Source organism: Phaethon aethereus, assembly GCF_964289735.1.
Source record: "Phaethon aethereus genome assembly, chromosome: 19".
NCBI classification, from domain to species: domain Eukaryota; kingdom Metazoa; phylum Chordata; class Aves; order Phaethontiformes; family Phaethontidae; genus Phaethon; species Phaethon aethereus.
In genome coordinates, this window is record NC_138595.1 from 7162524 (window position 1) to 7182959 (window position 20436).

The following is a 20436-nucleotide window of genomic DNA, read 5'->3' on the forward strand; positions in this document are numbered from 1 at the left end:
GTTCATCTTTGGAATGAAGCACAAGCACATGGGGGCAGTTGAACAGAGGAGAAAGAGAGGCATCACCCCAGACACAGCTCCTCCAACTTATAAAAACCCTTACCCCCAATCTACAGAGTAGGGACACAGAAAACTGGAGGCAGCTCACCCCAAATTGCAGCTGTGTGCACGGAAACTCCCTACCCCACCTGGTGTACCATGTGCAAGGATCCAGAGGGATGGAGCAGCTGTTCCCAAAATAGAGACACTTATAAGTACAATCTTAAGTCTTGCAGTATTACTCATCCAACAGCTGAGCTCGTGTTGGAGGCAGTACAGTATCAGCCGTCAGAATTACATTAAGTTTGTCTGAAATTGGGATTGCAGTTGGCAATAATGCTCTAAAGACGCCATGCTATCGCTGTCTCAAACACCCAGAATCAAGAGTGTTTGCTGATAAGCCACGCCACCAGTTGGAAATCCTGTAAGTTACTTCTGATGCCAAGCTTCGGGTCTATTTTTGAAACAGTAAACTTCTAAATTTTCCCCTTCCCCCAGCCCCAAAAATCAAAAGATAGCCTCAACATTCCTCACACACAAAGCCTATTCTCCCCCCTCATTTCAGAAGCTCTTAGTAGAAAATCAACCTAAACCCCATGGAATTTATACATGTGGAAAAGTGCACATTCAGACTGATGATGCTGCAGTAAAATTGCACGCAACAAAGATCTGTGCAGACTGGTAGTAGGCAACCTCTAACCTATTTAACTGTAGCCTGAAAAAACACAGTTTTTATTTGGCTAGACTGAAAAAGATCTGAATGTATGTAATTGAGGCACACCATAACAAGTACAGACACTGCAGACTCATTCCATAGCTATGCCTATTCCAAATTAATCTGAATTCAAATCCAAACTAGGTGCTGAAATAGAATAAAATGCAACTGCATATCATCTCCTTCAGTAGCTGTGTACGAAGACCAGCAGATACGTCACATCTGAAACGGTGTGGAAAGCTCTGTTCTCCCAGACTGCAGAAATACTTAGGAGTTTCTCAACAGTTAAGGAAAGGTCCAGGATATTGACTACAGCACTGAAAAGCAGCAAACCTGAATCTTAGTTTTGTTACTGAGACAACAAAAGATATCAGAATCAATAAGTCAGTTTATTTATGGCTTAGTCACTTCATTTGTGGACAAGGGAAAATAGCCCACCCTCATCTGAGGTGAGTTAGTATAGGTGAAAGTTTCAGACTTTGAAGTTGCACTCTTAAAGCATCTCCACAAATGTTAACTATCATCTTTGTGCCAACCTCCATTTAGAACTGAAGCGTTTGAAATTCAAAATTGCTCACATGCAGCCCTGGATAAGAGCTTGAAAACAGAGGGAAAGTTCAAGCCTCACCATCCAGCGTCTGTCAGTAGGACTAGCATGAACTCCTTACGGCATTCCTGGGACAGATGTGAAAAAGTCCACTTCCAACCATGTATAGAATTTGTTTCTAGGGCTGAAAGATTCTAAACTGGTTGCTTCACCACTAACCTTGTTCAGTTGCCATGCTTCTCTCCTTCTAGCCTCAGTCTCTGCAGAACATAAAGGACTAGTAACCCCAAAACAATGCAGACTGAAATCCGGGCTTTATTCAAACGGAAACATCAACAAACCCAACAACCATCTTGGCCTGTATTTTGGGTTACTCAGTTGAAGAGTAACAACCCAGGAGATTCAGAGGCTGAGAGGATACCAGGTAATGAAAGCTTCAAAATGGCCTTTAAGGACCTGCATCTTCTGGATTTCCTACCTTTGTCACGAAGAGGAAATTTCCCATATATGGCCCAAGCCAACAAGCAGACCAGGGTCACATTTCAGTTCATGGCTTTGGCAAGCCCAAGCATTCATTCATCATGAGTCAGTGCTCCAGAAATCATTGGGTCTTATAAACAAATAAATCTATTTCACTTTGCTTTTTTTAATGTGCCTTGGGTTTGTTAGTGGTTTTTTCCCCCTCAACCTTTGCAGTACAGAGACATAATCACATTTTCATTTTGCTTCTCTGCAACTAGGAGGAGCACTTTTTTCCATTCTGGGTTTGTTCGCTTTGTAAAATGACAGACAAGGTTTTCATGTTAGACTAAAGCCTGGCGTTGAGGCATTAAGAAAAAAAAACATACCAACTACCATGGCAGCTGGGAGCAGATACTATGCTGTCTTGTACTTTCACACAGCCCTTTTAACAAAGGCCACTTATTTTTTTAAATAAAACCTCAAAACACCTTCACTTCTGTTCTCCAATACCAAACAAATGATAACTTATCTGGCATTTCAGCACAAGCAGACATGACTTCTGCTGCTAAGAAGCTCGCTGCGACACAACCTTTTCCACCAATAACCTCATAACATCAACATGAACTTCCTTCCATTTTGAGTTCTACATTTCTCAGTTCAATAGTTCAGCAGAAACTACCCTATTTTTGATTACAGACACAAAATCACATACCACTTCTTCCTATTTTTAAAAAAGAGACCTGAAGGTCAACAAATTCCAGTGGGTAATTACTTTCAGATTAGTAATGGGATAAATTACTATGGGACAATTGGGGCTGAGGATTTTTTGTTTCAGTTTCTAGCTCTGTTACGGACACTCTGTGCATTTGGGCCACTTCAGTTCTCTGTGCCTCCGTCCTCCATACGTAAAATACAGATAATACTTCATCAAGGAGTAGAATCAGGTTAATATTTAATTTGTTCGAAGCAGTACTGTATGCATAATGGAATTAAATACTTCCAGAGAACTATCAAAGCTCACAGAAGTAAGGCACTTCTGGGAAGAAATGCTTAGAGTGAACGACCGCCTTGCACTTTTGCAGAGCATCCTAACAATTTAACATTAGAACAAAACACATAAATAGAGGGGGGGAGGGGGGGGAAGGACAAGACAAGATGATTTTTAGGCCAACTTTATGTTTCACACAAGTGCAAAAGACAATGCAAGTCCAGGTAGTTTTTTTGGTCTTTTTTGTGTTAGGGTGTTTGTATTCTTTACCAGTTCACACTGAAAATTATGGTAAGATGCAGAATAAAATATTGCTCAAAAAGTTTGGGTTTACTTAATGGAGCATTTTAATTAAAAAAAAAAAACCACCACTGACAAACATGGCCTTGTCAAAAAAAAAAAGACACATTCTTAATACTTGAAACAAGAATAACGTCTGAATGACGCAGCAGGCTATCAAATTGCTGTTTAGAAAAACATCTAGGATTTTAGATTTCAGATCTTTTGTGGATGTTGTAAAAATTCCCTTTTATTTAAAAGTTCAGAAGGTGCAATAAATGTTTTAGACTGTTTCCTCCATAACCAAGGATTAAAGCTGACCAGTCAAGTATGCAGTAGACAGTAATAGTTTATATCCTTCTATTCACATTTAGGGGAATTTTTAGGAAATACTACCACATATTACAGATCTAATTTCAAGCTTGCATCTTTTATTCCAGGCAGAGCAATAAAAGCCTTAGCTTGTATTATTAACAGCCACATCCAGAAGCAAAAAAACAAGCTTAGGCCTCCCTAACAATATCTTACCAGGTAACTCAGGTTTTGAGCAGAACACCACTTGGAAAACACTGACGAAGGAACAGGACTCATTCCAAGAATGATCATCTTACTTCACTTAGACAAAGTAAAGCCTTTCATGAATTAGGCTTGGGTTTGGCCTACATTCTGTTGTATGAAAAGGCTTCATTATATGCAGTTGAACACATCATTTGAAAATGTGATACAAATGGCATTTAACGCAGCAAAAGGTGAACAAATAAAATGGTAAAACTGTATTAAACGTGCTATATATTATCTCTAAAATAGTCACACTTGAAAAATCTTGAAATAGGTTTTCACCCACAGAAGAGCTCAGAGATGGTATCAGCACCGTTCATGACAATCAGATAAAGCTATTTGCAGATTTAAGATGTCTCTAAAGGCAGATATCTACAGATAAAAAGAAATGCTGCAAGTATTGTGTTTTTAGGCGTGTTATTTTGCCATATACAAGTAGTCATTTACTGGTGCTTTGAATTCCAATTGCATTCTCTATGCACATTTTGTAGGCATTGCAGTTGACTCCTGATGCTCTAGCAGCAAGCTGAACAACATACTTCAATTCTTTTCAGGAATTTCTTACTTCACTGAGAATGACATTCTTGATTTAGTTATTTCCATTGCAGAATCTGTCTGTGATCTGCCTTCAAGTCAGAGAAGCAAGTAGTATAAATAACAACAGGAATAGAAAGAACAAGAAGTTTGTCAAAAGAAGGATGAGGTCTTTGGCATTTTTATTAAAAGCCTGCATCAACTCTCGCTTGCTTCTCTACTGCATGAGAGAGGATCTCACTCTGCACAAAAAGGAGCATAACGACAGACTAGATGTGACTAAGCTGACAAGGAAATACATGACCACATGCAACAACTGATAAGCCTTTCAATCTGAGAAACATAAGGTGTGAATTATGAAAGTATCAGCCTCTGACTAGAAGAAACCTGTGTTCTGAGCTCTGAGAGAATAAGTCAGTCTCTGTATAAACACCAGTTTCAATTTCTACTTTTTTGATTATACAGTCAAAAGGGACTTTGAAATCTACGCTTTATTTGGAATCTGAAAAATAAACTGTTTCCAAACTATTTTGTAATGCTTCTGTAATGGCCTCAAGACAGCCAGTAATTTAGACAGCTGTGCGACCAGCCACAGAAGCTGCATTTTAGAAATCGCCCATCTTTGGAACAATTGAAACTTTCTCCAGGACGAAGTCTGCACACAGAGAGCAGTGTTTCCCTGCAAGCATACAACAGTTTCATTATTGTATAACTACCAAAAAACTGCTCCAACAATCTATCAAGCTTGACATTTTATCCGACTCTGCTGCTAGCCCACAATACAGGGCATATATAGGAAGAGGTTCAAGGATTCAGTAAGAAAAGTTATTTTGTTAATCTAAACAGAGAAACATTTCCCTTTTTTTAACACTTAATCTACCATTTTTTAAACCTGTTCAGGAAACCATGGGCCTGTTTGTCCTCCAAATTATCAAATCCAATTATCTATAAAGAAGCCTAGTCCACCAGATGAATAAGAGCTCCATTTTAAGATATGTATAAAACAAATTCAAAGGCAATCCTATAGAGAAGGGATTCCTCACTGCAACAGAGCAGCAGTACCAGCTGCAGTTCCAGCCTAGCCAGGATCATCGTAACACCAAACTACAGCAGAGCATTAACTTGCGGCTCACCAACCCTGCCTGCCCAGCAACGCCACAGCTCAGCAGGTTTCCAAATAACCGCAGCTCAGGCAGAGTCCTAAGAAGCACCAACACGTTCATGGAAGAAAACTTATCAATGAATGATGCAACCTCGCAAAGTGTGACCTCAAACACCACGCTGGCGAAGTTATTAATCTGAGTGACTCTAACAACTTAAAGTAGCTTGGGTGAGTGAAACGTGGAAGTCATTCACTGATGCCAGTAGCAATTGCTTTCCAAGCAAGGTATTCTGACAACAACAAAAAGTGGCGTCGCATCAGTTTCAGTCTGGACTTCCACTGGATGAGTTCCTGACTCATGTGGAAAGCAAGCCAAACCAATATAAGCTCATGCACACAGTAAGTGGCATTGATTCAATGATGCCGCTTGTGATATTGCAATCTGAAATTATCCATGTGTATATATAGAATATACAATGCCCAAAGGAACTATCCTTCTGCAGTAGAGGTTACTATGCAACAAGCTACTCCCAAAAGAGAGTATTTTAAATTTGCCTGTTTAAAATCTCACTTAACACAAGTCTAGAGGCTAAACTAAAAGATTCAAAGCTGCTTAAGTATAGTCTTACAAGCATATCCCACCACCTTCTCAATATAAATAAAAAGGTGGCAGCATAAAAAAAAAAGTTAAATTAATGTTTTAGTCTCTACTGAAATACAATGTGGAAATTCCTATTTGGCAGCGAAGCCGGAGGGCATTAGAGAAAGAAGCCTAATTAATATTTTGGAGTAAAGTGAAAACCTCAAGAGCAATTAACATGAAGAATTTGTAGATTTTACAGACATTGAGAAGAATAGACAGTGTCTCAGAAAACAGCGATTCTTTTTAAAGAAAGTCCCTTATGGGAACATAAATTTAAAAATCCAAAAGGGGCTCTCAGAGGTTAGAATAAGCCATCTTTCAATTCTAAGGAAACTGGCTGAGAAAGAAAGGAGAAACTAATACAAAATCTGAATTCTTGATCTGCCAGTAATACCCTGTTTCTTAAAGAAAACTGCAATTTTTCAACCTTGCAATGTTCTTTGAAGACTGAATAATTGATTTTGGAGGGACATACCATCAGGTAGTTAGAAGACTTGGCATGCAGGTAAGTTCTGTTTCTGACATCAATTCAGCGGTGATGCGATTCTCCCCACCTGTGAAACAGAGGTTACACTTACTCATCCCTGCAAAGTGCTCCGTGCTCCCTGAATGCCAGTTGGTAGAAGTTCAAAGTACTAATTTCTGGCTTCTTGCAATGACAGTCGCTGGGAAGCAGAGGAAAACAGGCTTGATACGGGGAGACACAGATAGGTACTATCAAGACTAATGACTGGAATTACTTTGGGGAGCAGGAGACTGGCTGGGGTTTCGCAATGGAAGCGGACAATCAGGGAAGGGCTGGAGAAACATTTGCACCACAGGAATACATCTAAGGACAGAGCATAAAGCACAGGCAGGTAAACAGCAGTGTCATCGCAGCAGCACAAACCTTACTGTAACATTGACCGTAACACTTCCCAGCGAAGTTAGATCAATACTCAGGTATTTAGCCCACACCAGACTGCTAGCAATATTCAGGTAATTTAAAGCCATGCTATGCTTGCAGTCAGAGCTCAGACTATGGAGAAGTACTGAGTTCCCTCGGTTTTTATTACCAGGTACCAATAGGTCCTCTTTCCCTGGTCAGCAGCAGTTCACACACACACACTTGTGTCCAAACAAGGGACATGTGCACACAACTGTACGCATCTCACATCTTCTGCCAGCAAAGTGTTTTATTAGGCACCAAGCACTTGGTTCAACATACTTTCTAACTTCTTATCTTTGGATCAGGCTCCGTATCCCTCAGAACTGGTTAAAGGCTGTAGAGAAGAGATGCTTCAAGATATCCCATGTACATATGAAAATGAACTCTTATAAGAGATGAGAAGGTAGCCTAAACCTAATTAAACACAATTTTTTCCAACACACATTACAATGAAACCAACATGCAGTAGATGAGGACAGCATTTTACCTGGCTGAGACGTGAGGACACAAAGCTGCAGCACTGCACCAGACACACAACCTGTCTAGCTCTATAGCGTGCCTCCGACGCAGGTCTAGGTGAGTCAGAGGCAGGCATAGAGATATAAGAGCACCACAGCAGCTGACTGCGTGAAAATCTGCTTACATCCTTCCACCATGCAAAAGCTGGTTCAAAGTCTAAAGCACAAGTTTTAATAACCCTTCTATATATAGCACTGGAGATTCAACTCAAGTCACACTCTAGCCTGATTGAAGAGTTTACCGTCTCTCTAAGTTGTTCTAAACAACAAACCATGGTACAAAGTTGCATAACAAGTGAAAATTACACAATTAAAAAAAAAAAACACTATTAAAAACTCAAAATCATACCGAAGACAACCACAATAAAGAGAAAAATTAAGGCCTGAAGAAGATAGATTTTGGTCATAAACTTAACTAGTGACCACCAACCCCAGGATATAAATCATCTATATTATTGCTTTGTACTCTCATTGCAGAGTATTACATTCAGCTCTCATTTTGATTCCTAAGAGCCTAATCACATGTACCTGCCAATGAGAAAGACTAAGCCTCACTGAAAGTCAGCCTACTCTTTCTACCCTAAAATTAAACACAATATTTAAATGGTTGCTTTAAAACTAATCCAATTCACCAAAAACTTGAGCAATTAAGCATTAAACCATAAACACCAATGCCAAGGCAATCAGCTTTTAATTAAAAGTTCAGTTGTTACCAGCTGAGGGGACATGCAAACCACGGAGTGCAGCAGCCAGGTAACTCCCTGCACCGGGATTCACACAAGCAGAGAGAATCGCCCATAATGAAAAACTCAACGACAGCCTAAGTAAATTGTTTTGTTTCATTAGACCAATTTGTTCTACCAAAAGCAATTACATTTACAAAGAATGAATACAAGATCCTCCTCCCCATCACTGTGAACACAAAACGTGTTAAGGAGCTAACAGTGTTTGAGGGGTGGCGGTACATAAATGCAAGGATCTGGAATTCCTAAGAAAACATTTAAAGATTTAAACAACAGAAAGCTCACAGCTTTCTGTTCCACCTCTTGGCTCTGGAAAAACAAGGTAGCAGTGGAAATGACTGTTTACCTTTTGTGTTCTGTTTGTTTGTTTGTTTCATGTAATCATATATCTGGCTTAACAGTCATTTATCTTAAAATATGAGCTTCAAAGTTTTGAAATACAACTCACTACAATATAAACACACAAAAAAAGTCAACTTAGAACACACTGTCATTTACCATCCTAATGAAATGAAGAACTAAAAAAAACATTTTTGTAAACCCAGCAACTTCTTTACTGATCCCATAATCAGGTTACAAAGAACGGAAAACTGCCACAAGTTCCTACCCTGCCATGAAACAGTTCTCCAAAAACAACATCCAAGACCTCCTGTGCTACCCACGGAAGACACGTTTGTGTCAGACAGGAGGAAACGAGCTCAAACAAAACACATAAACAAAACCTCTTTATGTCTCAGCAAATTAAACATTACCCTGAACATATCTTAATCAAAGAACCATAAAACTAAAACATTCCTAGCTACGTTTTAATATTATACTTACCTCTACAGTAAGCCTGGCTATCCCTGCAGTTTGAAAACACGTGAGGCTATCAAGTGCAACAGCTTATTTATCATATGGTCATAACATTCAGCACATTCATCCTTAGCTATTCTGCCAAGTCGCTGAGCTGTAAAGGCTCAGACTAGACTGCGTGCATGTTCTCAGTGCAGAGAGTTTACATTTATTAACCTGCAATCACATGCTGAAATACTGGTAAGAAACTTATCTGACGATACGTCAACACTTTCTCCACAGGAAACACCTTGACCAGTTTACAGGAACAAACTGTTCTGAAGAAGAGTTGAGTACTTTTGTTTTCTGAACTCCTTTTGCCTTCTGTGGCAAAGGAAGGACTTGCAACGCTTTCACTTTGCTGTATGCCCCCAATTTTGAGCAGAAGTGGGGCAGAGTTCCTCATTAAGAAAGTAACTTGGGTCCTTGCCACCAAGGAAGCATCACTCCAGGTACACTGCCACCACACTAAACAAATTAGTAGCCTGGGCATGATCAAATGCAAAGAGACAATAATTTAAGTAAAGAGCTGTACTAAAGGCTGGCACTTATCCAGAATTCCTCAGTTCTCATAGCATTTCAAGCAGAATAACCTACTAAACCTCAGAGCACCTTTGGGAACATAACTCAGAAAAGGAAAGAGTTCCTGAACACCACTTTCTAAACAAGAGAGAAGAGGCTGTACCTGACTTCCCCCCCCCCCCCTCGCTAGGGAAACCCTGCAAGCACTCCCCGTGAGGGAGCCCCTTTACTCCATCTCCCCCAAACTAAAACCCAGGCGCCCACAGCCCCCTTCCAGCCCCTCCTTGTCTCCCTGCCAGCCCGGGTCCGAGCAGCCCCACGTCCCCCAGGCCCTGGCAGCCCCCACCTACCCTGTGTCCCCCCACACTTTGACAACACCCCCAATCCACAGCCGTTCCCCCACCCCACAACCCCTTGATAACCCTCAGTGGCCACTCCAACTGCCTCACGGCCCCCACATTTAACCGCCCCCCCTTAGCCCATGCACCCTTCCTACTCTGGCAGCACCCCCACTGCCCACACCCCCCAAACCCTGGCAGCCCCCTCACTTGCCTCAGACTCCCCAAACCCTGGCAGCCCCCTCACTCACCCCACAGCCCCCAACCCTGGCAGCCCCCACGAAGGCCTCGCAGCCCCCTCCCAACCTGGCAGCCCCCGCCACAACCCCACTCCCGCAAGCCCTGGCAGCCCCCCCAGACATTAGCAGCGCCCCAACCCCCTCACCCGCCTCCTTCGACAGCCCCGTACCGGAGAGGGCGGCCGGGCTGAACTGTTGGCCAGCCCCGAGCCCTCCGCTCGGCGCGGCGGCGGCGGCGCTATGGCAACTGCCCACCGCAGCGGCGACCAACCACGGAGAGGCAAGCTAGAGCGGCGGCCATAGAGCGGCGAGATAGATAGCACCGGGCGGCCCGCCCCTGGCGGCGCGGTGGCTTCTCTGGCGCCCTCGGGAGGCCGAGAGGGCAGCACCGCCCGCGGGGCGTGGCGCCGCCGAGCGACGCGGGTTCGAGACCCGATCCAGACGGTGGGGAAGGAGGAGCCGGGGGTCCCATGTGCCTCGAAGGGGTTCCTGCTGTGTGCACGGGGAGCATACAGATACGTACAGGTACACCCATATATATACACACACGGCCATATACACGCAGGCATGTACGCACACACTCATATAATACATATATACGCACATACATATGCACAAAATATCTAAAAAAACATACTTATATATGTATTTTATACATATCCAGGGCAAACAAGCCCTCAGTGTCAAAAGGCATCCCCACTAGTTGGGGCGAGGAGTGGCCCTTCTGCCCTGGGAGGGGTTTTATCGCCCCACTCTGAGCCCCACCCAGAGTTTTCCAGCCGATTTAGACAACGGGAAGAAGCAGGGAGAGGGGACGTCCCCATGTGCGCTGGCACAGCCAGCCCCTGTCTTACAGGCTTGCAGAAGTGCCTGTCTGAGCACGGAGGAGAAAGGCTGAATTAGGATATTTAGGTCAGAAACTCTTTTCAGCCTAATTTTACTATGCAAATTTAGGGCAAATCAGCTTGAGTAAGAAGTCAAGTTTTTCCAGATCAGGTAATAGACTCCCGTAGTCTGAACCCTTCTGCGGTCCCTGCACTGAGCAATAACCAGCACCCACAGCAGCACCTTCCCTGTAGCGACACAGCCAGAAATTCAGGACATCGCCGTCGCCTCGCACGCACGCTGCCTACCTCAGCGGCGAACCCAGGAGCAAAGGAGCTGCCGCCCGAAGCTCAGCCGTGCCCACTTATCCAGCTTTCCCAAGAGGGCATAAAACTCCCACAGCTGCAATTAGCTGATTGTCAAGGAGAGAAAATCCCCGCAGGTCACGGCCATGCCCGAAAGCCTGGGACAGGTTGGAGGAGCAGAGCCCGCGCGCTGTCACCTTTCCCCAGCCTCTTCCCCACCAACTGGCACCGGCCCCATTGAATCACCGTCCCATGACTGCTCCCCGGTGACTCAGTGCAAGAGCAGAGTCTCTGCTCTCATTTCCCGGGGGCCACGGCAAAGATGCTCTCCGGGCGCGTGGCTGGCCTGACACCGAGGCTGTCGCAGGGTTCAAAGTGGGCTGTTCCCCTTCTCGTCCTCCTGTGAGTTAGGGGAAGGAGACAGTGAGAAAGCCCCCTTGGTTCAAATATAATCAAAGGGGTTTCTATTTGGCTCTTCCCCGGCTCCAAAATCCCCCACAAGAGCTTTGCTTCCCCTACAGAAGCTCAGGTAGAGAAATAAAACAGTAGCACGAAGTTTTGGTTGAAATTTCGGTGTACCAGCTCTTTATTCGCAGCTTCAAGTGACATAACAAGCTAAAGTTTCTGCTTGTAAGGACCAGCTGCATCAGCACAGGTCTCCATCGGACAGGAAAACCATCCTCCTCCTCACCCCAACCAGCCAGGCTGCAATCCCCAGGGTCGAAACTCCCCTCCCAAGCTTGGAAAGTCCAGAAATGCAAATAAATACACAACTTTACAACACATTTATTTTTACTGCAAAGCGTTTAATGCTACAGCTCGCATTGCTGTGGCAGGACCTGCGGGAGCGCAGCCTCTCCCACAGCCACGTGCGCAGGGGCTGCAGCGATGGGTGGCCGCGATGGAGGAGGTGGGACCTGCCCCATAAATCACGGCCCCGGGAGCACCGAGAGCTCAGTTTTCCAGGAAGCACGGCTCTGGCAGACGTGCGAAACAAAAACCTGTGCTGAGACCTGGCCTTGCCTTTTGGGAAACCAAAATACGCATCCACATACCCATTTTAGCTGCCCCTTCCCTACAGCAGCTATTGCTCAGGAATACAGGGCTGTACAGTGTTTTTTCTACTCCGGAGAAATTCGCAGCCAAGTTCTGGTTAAATCGGACTCCTCTTTGCCCAAGCACAGCCTCAGAAGGCTCCAGGAGCTGCACTGCCACGTTTTTAGCTTAACAAGCATGCCCTGATGAGTCCCAGCCCCCACAGTCTCCATCAGCAGCAAGTCATAGCTCCGCTCACCTGCCAAGGAGGTTTCTTACATCCCTCGTTTCAGTACAGAGGACGAGGGTGTCTGGACATCTGGGATCAAGAGGAGAGGCCACGCTCCATCCCAGCCTCCCATCTCCTCCCCTTCCCTGCATAAGCCCCCAGGAGGTTGCCCAGAGCAGGCGAGAGCCGCTGGAAAGCGCTGGGACCAGGAGAGATTATTTTAATGCACACAGTCGAGTAGGTGCTGGAGCAGCAGCCAGGGCTCCCCCACCCCAGCTGATCCAGACCGTAACCTTCACCAGTTAACAGCAATTCTTTATGCAGCACAGCAGTGCCTCCAAAATAACAGCAGCTACCTACACAGCTCGGATGTTACTCTGGGGAGAAGGTCAGATCAAACATCCGATTATATCCCAGCTCATCAACACCCTGTCCCACCCCAGTCCTGCTGGGGACTAAACCTCAAAATTTTAATTAAGTTAACAGCAGTCACCATTAATTAAATTCCAGCTCTCAACAACCACAGCAGTGTGCTACATCTGGGTTTTTTATTTCTGAACCAAGACCACCGTGGACTGCCCAAGGACGATGAGAGCTCCAGGACCAGAGGGCAGTGAGTTATGGGGGGAACAAACCCACCACGTGGAGTCGTGGGTTTATGCAGGGACGTGCCAGCTGGTCCCAAGCCAACACCTTAGGACAGGGCTGGCTCTGCTGGTTGAAGACAAGCCTGCAGCAGAGGAGAGGACCTGACTGTCGTGCTGCCCACACAGCCCAGCAGGCTGCGTCTGCTGAGGCAAGGAGATCTCTGGGAACTCCATGCTTATTTTCTCCCCAGCACAGAAGAACAAGAGCTTCTTCATGCTGGTCCTTCCCACAACTGCAGGATTCTAAAAGTCAGTTTGTAAAACCTTCAGTGTGCTTGCCTGCTTTTTTGCAGCTCTGTTGGACCTTGACATTTGCTTTTCTACCCATATCAGAGCCCCTGCGTGGGTGTCACCGGGCTCAGCTCCTGCACAACACCATTTCCAATATCCAGCTCCACCTGTATCCCCGTCGGCTGCAAGGAGAAACAGAGAGAAGCTTAACTTCATGCTGCTGGGACTCTGTACATCGCTCCGTCACCAGCCCCAGAGCCAAAAATCCCCAATTACATCCCCTTCAGGATTTCTTTCTGCTGGTGCCCTCATTTTAACTGGGTCTGCCAAACACAGAGGTAGAACTAGAGAATGCAATTTAGTAAAGAAAGAACATCTTGCTCTGCGATATCACCAGACATGCTGATTTAGCGCACCCAGGAGGCATTTCGCTACCCAGCACACCACCACAGCCAAACCCATTTGGATCAGGCAGCAGAGCAGGCTCGGAGCGCTGCCCCATACGTAGGCAGGATTCAAGCCAAAGTCACCCCTGCAGGTGTCGGAGCCATTTCCGCAGGACCCTCACCGCCCACACGCCATCAGGAGAGCGGGACGGGCACACAGAACACGGTGACCTGGGTTGGAAGTGGTGCCACTCATGGAATGTGCCTATAAATACAAGCTCAAGCTGCAGGGAACAGATGCCGTTCTCTTCCACAGCATACACCCAGGCTGCCTTCACTCCTCTCCCATTGCCACGGGTCGCCCAGGGAGGCCTGATCCTGTCCGACCCGCGTCAGGAGCCTCCCTCTGCTCCGAAGGCCGGTCCGAGTCACATAGCTGCTTCTCCATTACTGGACGGACCGGTCCTGGGAGCCTCACCTGCCGGGGTGACTTTGCCAAGGAAGCGATGCGCTTCGTGGTGGCTTTCTCCCAGGTGGCTGCTTTGCTCTCCAGTAGCACCCGGGTGCTGGGCACAAAACTCCAGGAGCGGCCGAGGGCTGGCTTCAGTGGGCCAGTGCTGCTGTCCCTCGTCACCTGGTTAGTCACCTGCAGCACAAACAGGCTTATCAGGGCCTGGGAAAAGCCGTGCCACCTGGCGTAACGCAACACCGGAGATCACCAGGAGATAATGGCCAATCTCCTACTTCTGCGAAGTTTCTTCTTCTCCATCCTGAGCCCTCCTTCTTGGCACACCCATGCCATCCCCTCTAAACACAGCCCATGCAACAGTCCCACCCGTGTACTCAGACAGGAGCACACTCGTATCTGCAAGCTGCAGTGACTCCTGGTGCTGAAGCCACCTGTGAAGCTTAACTTGGAGCCTCCGAGCATCCTTCCAGGCACCCTGTCCTTGTCACTTTATTGCTAATCAGAGCAAAGGGCAGGACTGTCTCAACACCTTCCAGTGCCTGGTTCAGCAGACCACCGTTTTCTGTCATGGCCTTCCCGATTCACACACACCAATTGTGGTCCCAGCAACCCGTCTGGGTGCATTGAAGCAAATGTAATTGCTTGGCCAAGAGCTGGGGAAGACTAGAGCAGAGCCCCTTCCAGTTCCCAGCTCCTTCTGGATGATGCAATGCCCTGAAGTTCCTCCAAGGTAACTAAGCAAGAGGTTACTTAGTAAGCTGGCCAGCCCCTTAAATTAATGGTGTTATATCAAAAATAAATACAAACAACCTTTCAATCTGTCTTAACTCTGCCTTGCTCAATCGAGTGAATGCCTTGTTGACTACGGACAGCAATAAAAGCAGGCAGCAAATCAGCCCTGTTCTTGCTCCACACTTGCTGGAACAAGACATCAGCGGGCTGCAGAGAAGCAGAGCTATGTCAGAGCACAGAGCACTGTTGGACACAGGCCTCCTGCTTAGCTGAGAGCAGGGTCCCCCTCCCAGGGGCTCGAAAACCTCTCCAGGGCTCCTCACCATGGCACACGCCAGCACACAAAGAACAAAGTGCAGCAACACTGACCACAACGGCAAGGCTGAACTCCCTGGCCAGTGTCTTCAGCTCCCTGGCCAGCTGCATCATGATGGCTAAACCTGGAGGAGGACAAAGCATTTGGGTGTTTGAGGATCAACAGAAACAGAGGGAGCAACCTCCAAAGTGCATCTCAGAGGCAGGTGACGTCTGGATTTACATGAGCACTAGGTTTAGTGCCACTGCTGGTGTTCAAGGGCACCTTCAACCCATTTCTGTTACCAGCACCCCAACATACCCATTGCACCCACACTCCAGGGCACCTCAACCGAATGGATGTGGCATGGACAGACCAGTCCAAGTTGTCCCACCACCTCCTTTCCCATCTTAAAAGACCCGAGCCAAAAAACCCTACAAAAGCACTAGGAGCTGCAGACAAACCCAGCCAGGCTGATTTAGCAGGTACAGGACCCCTCTCTCCGGCTCACAACTTCATTTTCTATGGGCCCAAGGCTGCGAGGGGACCTCCTGTGACAGCACCAGCTGCTACCCAGGTGTGCAAGACCCTCTGGAATGTGTTTGAGGGGCCCCCTTGGCATCTCAGCAAACAGAAAGCCCCTCAGCTCCTGATTTATGGTCCTTTCTGGCAGAAGGAGCCTCAAGAGACCTTTGCAAACTGTGCCAGCAACCACGATGTATCTGTGACACTGTAAGCAGAGGTTTTACTCTGGGCAAACAGTTCAGTGCCTCCTCTGGCCCCTGGCCAGGCTTCAGACCACCAGCATGAGCTTGCACAGCCACAGCCAGATTGTTTTTTTGCCGATAACACTGAGAACAGGCTCCCCTTTTATCCAGTTGCAAAGCAAAAGCTGGGAGCAGTCGCACCCACATCCATCCTGCCCCAGCTCCAGGCACAGCACCTGCAGGAGGAAGATGCTCTTGAGGACGAACAGAGAGGTCTGCAACCTCACTGCAGATGCTAACGAAGCAGCTCACCCTCCGATTGCTTGCCACCCAGCAGCGGGTAAATCACAGCAGAGACAGAGTCGATCACCACGATCTTGAGAGGTCCCATGGAGCTCACAACCTGAAAGGAGGAGGTGCCACGAGCAACGTGGAGTGACAAATCTGGCAGTTTTGAAGGTCCTGAGCTGCACAGAGGCTGAAATGTCCCCAGGACAGGGTGATCTGGTGCCACTCATCAGACACACAAGCCTCACTGCCTTTCTTGCAGCTCTGGGGAAAGGAGAGGGTTCCAGACCCTCGCTTCTACCTGCTGGGAGAGGCGATCCCGCAGCTCCTGCAAGGCACTCAGCATTTCATAGATGTTGAACACACGGACAACCTGGATCCGCTGCAGAGCGTCCAGCTGTGGCACAAAGTGGCATCAACAACAGCCTTGGGATATTGCCCTCAGGACCCACCACATTCCTCCTGCCCAGCTGCTACCAGCTCTTTGCAATTTATAGCATGCCGTGGAGCCAGGGACCCTTATTTCTTCCACGTTTGCCTCCACCCCGTGAACACTGTGGTCTCCACTGGACTGATGGAAGAAGCAACGCAGACTGAGCTCAGGGAGCGAAAACACGAGCAACTACAGCAAGCCCTCCCTTATTCCCCAAGAGAAAAAAAAAACCACCAAAGTGCAGTATCTGTCCCTGAGCACAGCACCCACCCAGCCATGGGAGGAAGAGCATGGACCCAAAAAAGCCCATGGGGGCAAAGGCAGAGCTGAGCAGAAAAACCATCCCTGAGTGTTGTCTGCAGGCAAGAGCCAAGGCAGACTGAGCACGAGTGGAGAAGCAGCAGTGGGACCAGCTCCACTGGAACTTGCCTGCTCTTCCTCATCCTCTGCCCGGGATCCAAGCATCTGGTAGAGACGGGAGGCGGTGAACCCCCCCGTGGAGTCAAGAAACAGGACATGCTGCTTGAGGCCGAGAGACAAGCTGGCCGCGATGCCCAGGCACACCTGGAGAGGCAGGGACCAGGCGTCAGCCAGCCCCCCAGGTCCTTCTGCTTCACGTGCCTGAAGGTATCTTCACCCTACCTGTCCTCTCCCCTCCTCTGTCCCACTCACCTGCGTCTTCCCACTGCCTGGCGCTCCCATGAGCTCCATCACTTCCCCCGTGTACAGCCCAGAGTCCAGCAGCTGGTCCAGGCTGTGGGTTGAACACAAGGTGGGATTATCAACGCATCTTCAGCCAAAATGACAGGGGCTTCGGGAAGCAGCAGTCCCTAGAGTCCCCTTCCTAAATGCACACAAGGGCCTCAGGCTCTCCTCCTTCCCTCCCATCCCTGGCTCTCTCCACATGGTGGGCAACTGCAGATCCGCCGTGGGCGGGGTACGAAAGGACCGTCCTGAGCTGGAGAAGAGCTGTGGTCCTGGGAGCAAGGTTTGAGTACCCAGGGTTTCTCTGCATAGTCACTGTAACAACCCAGCAAGGAGACAGGCAATAGAGTAACACATTTCCGTGCCTGATCTAGACAGTTTGGAACATCATCACCACACAACAGTCCTCCCAGATCCACAACTCTCCTCTCTGGAGGAGGACAAGATGACTCAGGACAAGACGACTGCTCTGCTCCCAAAAGGCAGAGCCAGGCTGTAGCTGGAAGTTTTTAAAACAGCTGCTTGAGGACTGTTTGGACACCACTGAGCCTGCTCAGGGCATCACCATATTGAAACCCAAAGCTTGCATTGGGCAACCATGGCCTTTTGCAACAAGCCCAGACCCAGGCAACCCTGCTGGCTCGCCAGGCGATGTACCCACCTTGAGCTCCCAGTGGGCAGGATGGCCGTGGAGCTCTTGAGCTCCTCGTAGAGGTCTGCTCCGTTGGCAGGGAAGGCGGAGAACTGGGCCAGGAGCACACGTCTCACAGCAACCAGCGCCTGGTGGGCAAAGAGATGTCTGGAAGAACGACTGAGGAAGTCCAGGGCCACCAACGTCCACTGCAGAAGGTCCGCCACAGAGAAGCCCATCCAAGCCATGAGCTGAACAGCTCTGAGCTCCCTGGTTAACATACCAGGACTTAGGAGTCACCCTTTACCTTGTAAGACAGGGAACACCTCTGGGCAACATCCTCCAGGTCTGATGACACAAAGTCCACCACTGCAAATCACAGGAGGGACAAGAAGCTGGAGGCCAAACCTGGATAGACGATGAACACCGAAGAGCCCACCAGCTTAGACAAAACCTGCCTGCATGCACCAACAGGAAAAACGTCTGTCCCCTCGGCCAACACTTTCAGTGGGCGAGCAGGATGCCCCACAAAATGGAGTATTGGAGTTTTTCCCCTCCGAGATGGCCCTGCCACCCACTGCAAAACACATCAGGGACACAAGCTGGGAAAAATTCTTCCTGTTTTCCTCAAGAGCTGCCCAGCGCCCTTTGATAGCTGGGGCCACCCAAGAGAGTCCCTTTTTGCCAGTGCACCAGAGTCTCAAGGGGCTAGTGACTGACCCAAATTGCCAGCCCTGGGCATGCCAGGAAGGGCTAAAGCCACAGAGATTAAAAGAACTAGGGAGCCCATCTCTGCTCCCAGGAACCACGCCAAGATTCGTTTTTTCAGATAGATGTGTATGTTATGGGTTAAAAAAAACACGGTCAAAAGCAGTTCTTATAGGGAAAACAAGGATTACAACATTCATGGCTCCAGCACGCACAGGTTCTTACAGACCCCATTTAACAGGAATTAAATGGTGTTTTTCTCCACTCTAATCCAGTTTCTCAGAGGTAGCAAAGAATCCACCTGAAGTCTTTCCCTCCCACCTAAGAGCAGGCCTCGCCCAGGGTGCAGTGTGCCAGGACCTTGGGCATTTTCCAGCGGGAAAAATGCACAAACCCTCCCGAAATACCTTCTAAAAGCCGTAACTGATCATCCCTCAAGGAGCCTCCGCAGAGACCCCTACCATGTCCTCACACTCTCCTGCTCCTATGGAGAAGTCCTGACTAATCATCTCCACCCCGGGGGACCCAGAAGACATCCAGCAAGGAGGATACGGCGGGAACATCGCACCAACACTGCTCGTGCGGCGTGCAGGACGCGGGGGCAGAGGGACTGGGGCTGCAGCCCCCCAGGCTCCTGCAGTCAGTGCCCAGCGTGCCCATGGCAGACCACCTGCGCCCACCCTCCTTCTCCTTGTGGGGCTCTAGGAAAGCTCCCGCTGCAGCTTCTGGGCTGCCAGCCAAAGCCACGGAGGCAGGAGATGTTTACCAGGGGCTGCCGCACAGCCCAGACCACCCAAGCTGGCAGATGGGCCCTGCACTGGAGGCGAGCGCGGTGCCACCCAAAGGTGCAGGGGATGACATTCCCCCACCCGAGACCCCGCTGCCGCCTCATTACCCGTCCTGATGCCGTTTGCCCTGAGAAGCTGGATCATCTCTTCGGTGAGACCAGGGCAGAGCCCAGCCCGCAGGACCACCATGTCCCTGGCCACCCCCAGGACAGAGCACCACGGGGCCGCGAGAAGAGGGGAGACCTGCGGAGGAGATGGGAGAGGGGATGTGGCCCCGTCCCGACATGGTGCCTGCCCCCGGAGCTGCACACACTGGGGAGATACTACCCAGGCTGCGTCTGGGATGGGTGGATACAGCGAGCGTTTAGTCTCCCTTTAGGCCCAAACAGCCCCAAATCCTGCAGCCAGGCGGGCACGGGGCGGCACGGCAGGCGAGCACATCCCCACCCCGGCTATCCGCCGCAGAGCCCTTCGGGGCAGACGTGCCCGTGCGAACACAAAAAGCCCCACGATGAGTTTCCCACCCCATCCTCACCGCCCGCGGCTCCCTTTGCACCCCAAACGCGCCTCCTCCTCCCCCTGGCACCCGAAGCCAGGCTGCCTCAGGGCCCCGTTCCCCTTCCTGCTCCCCTTCCTGCTTCCTGCAGGCAGCGGAAGAGCGGCCGGGGCTCGTATTTGCACTCCCATCTAGCGGCTGCACAGCCGGGCTCCAGCCCCGCACGCCGGCCCCTGCGGCCAGCGCTCTCCCCAGACGGGCTGCGCAGGGTTTTCCTTCCCTGGCCCTCCACCAGCAAAGACCCTCCAAGCAAACGGGTCTGCCAGCGAACAGCCCACCGGAGCCTCTCCCCGCCTCGCTAGCCCCAGCGAGGAGAGCTGCTCCAGTTGCTGGCACCCAAAGGTGTTTCTGGAAGCGCACAGAGCAAGTGGGGTTTCAGCTCACAGCACAGCCCGACACCAGCAGCGATGCCGGGGGGTACCCGGGAGGACCAGAGCCTGCTCGGGAGCTGTAACAAAGCTGAGGAAAGGGAAACAG

General features: G+C 48.8%; 1 protein-coding gene across 1 annotated transcript; it reads right to left on the reverse strand.

Annotated features, from left to right (window-relative positions):
• Window positions 1-13284: 13284 nt before the first annotated feature.
• Window positions 13285-19592, reverse strand: RAD51D (RAD51 paralog D; the record flags this gene model as incomplete). The annotated part of the gene is made up of 10 exons (XM_082008376.1): window positions 13285-13443; window positions 14126-14293; window positions 15218-15288; window positions 16163-16253; window positions 16440-16535; window positions 17001-17135; window positions 17244-17325; window positions 17938-18056; window positions 18215-18276; window positions 19511-19592. 10 exons carry the CDS (start codon window positions 19590-19592, stop codon window positions 13360-13362), a joined length of 990 nt encoding a protein of 329 aa, XP_081864502.1. The 3' UTR covers window positions 13285-13359.
• Window positions 19593-20436: the final 844 nt, after the last annotated feature.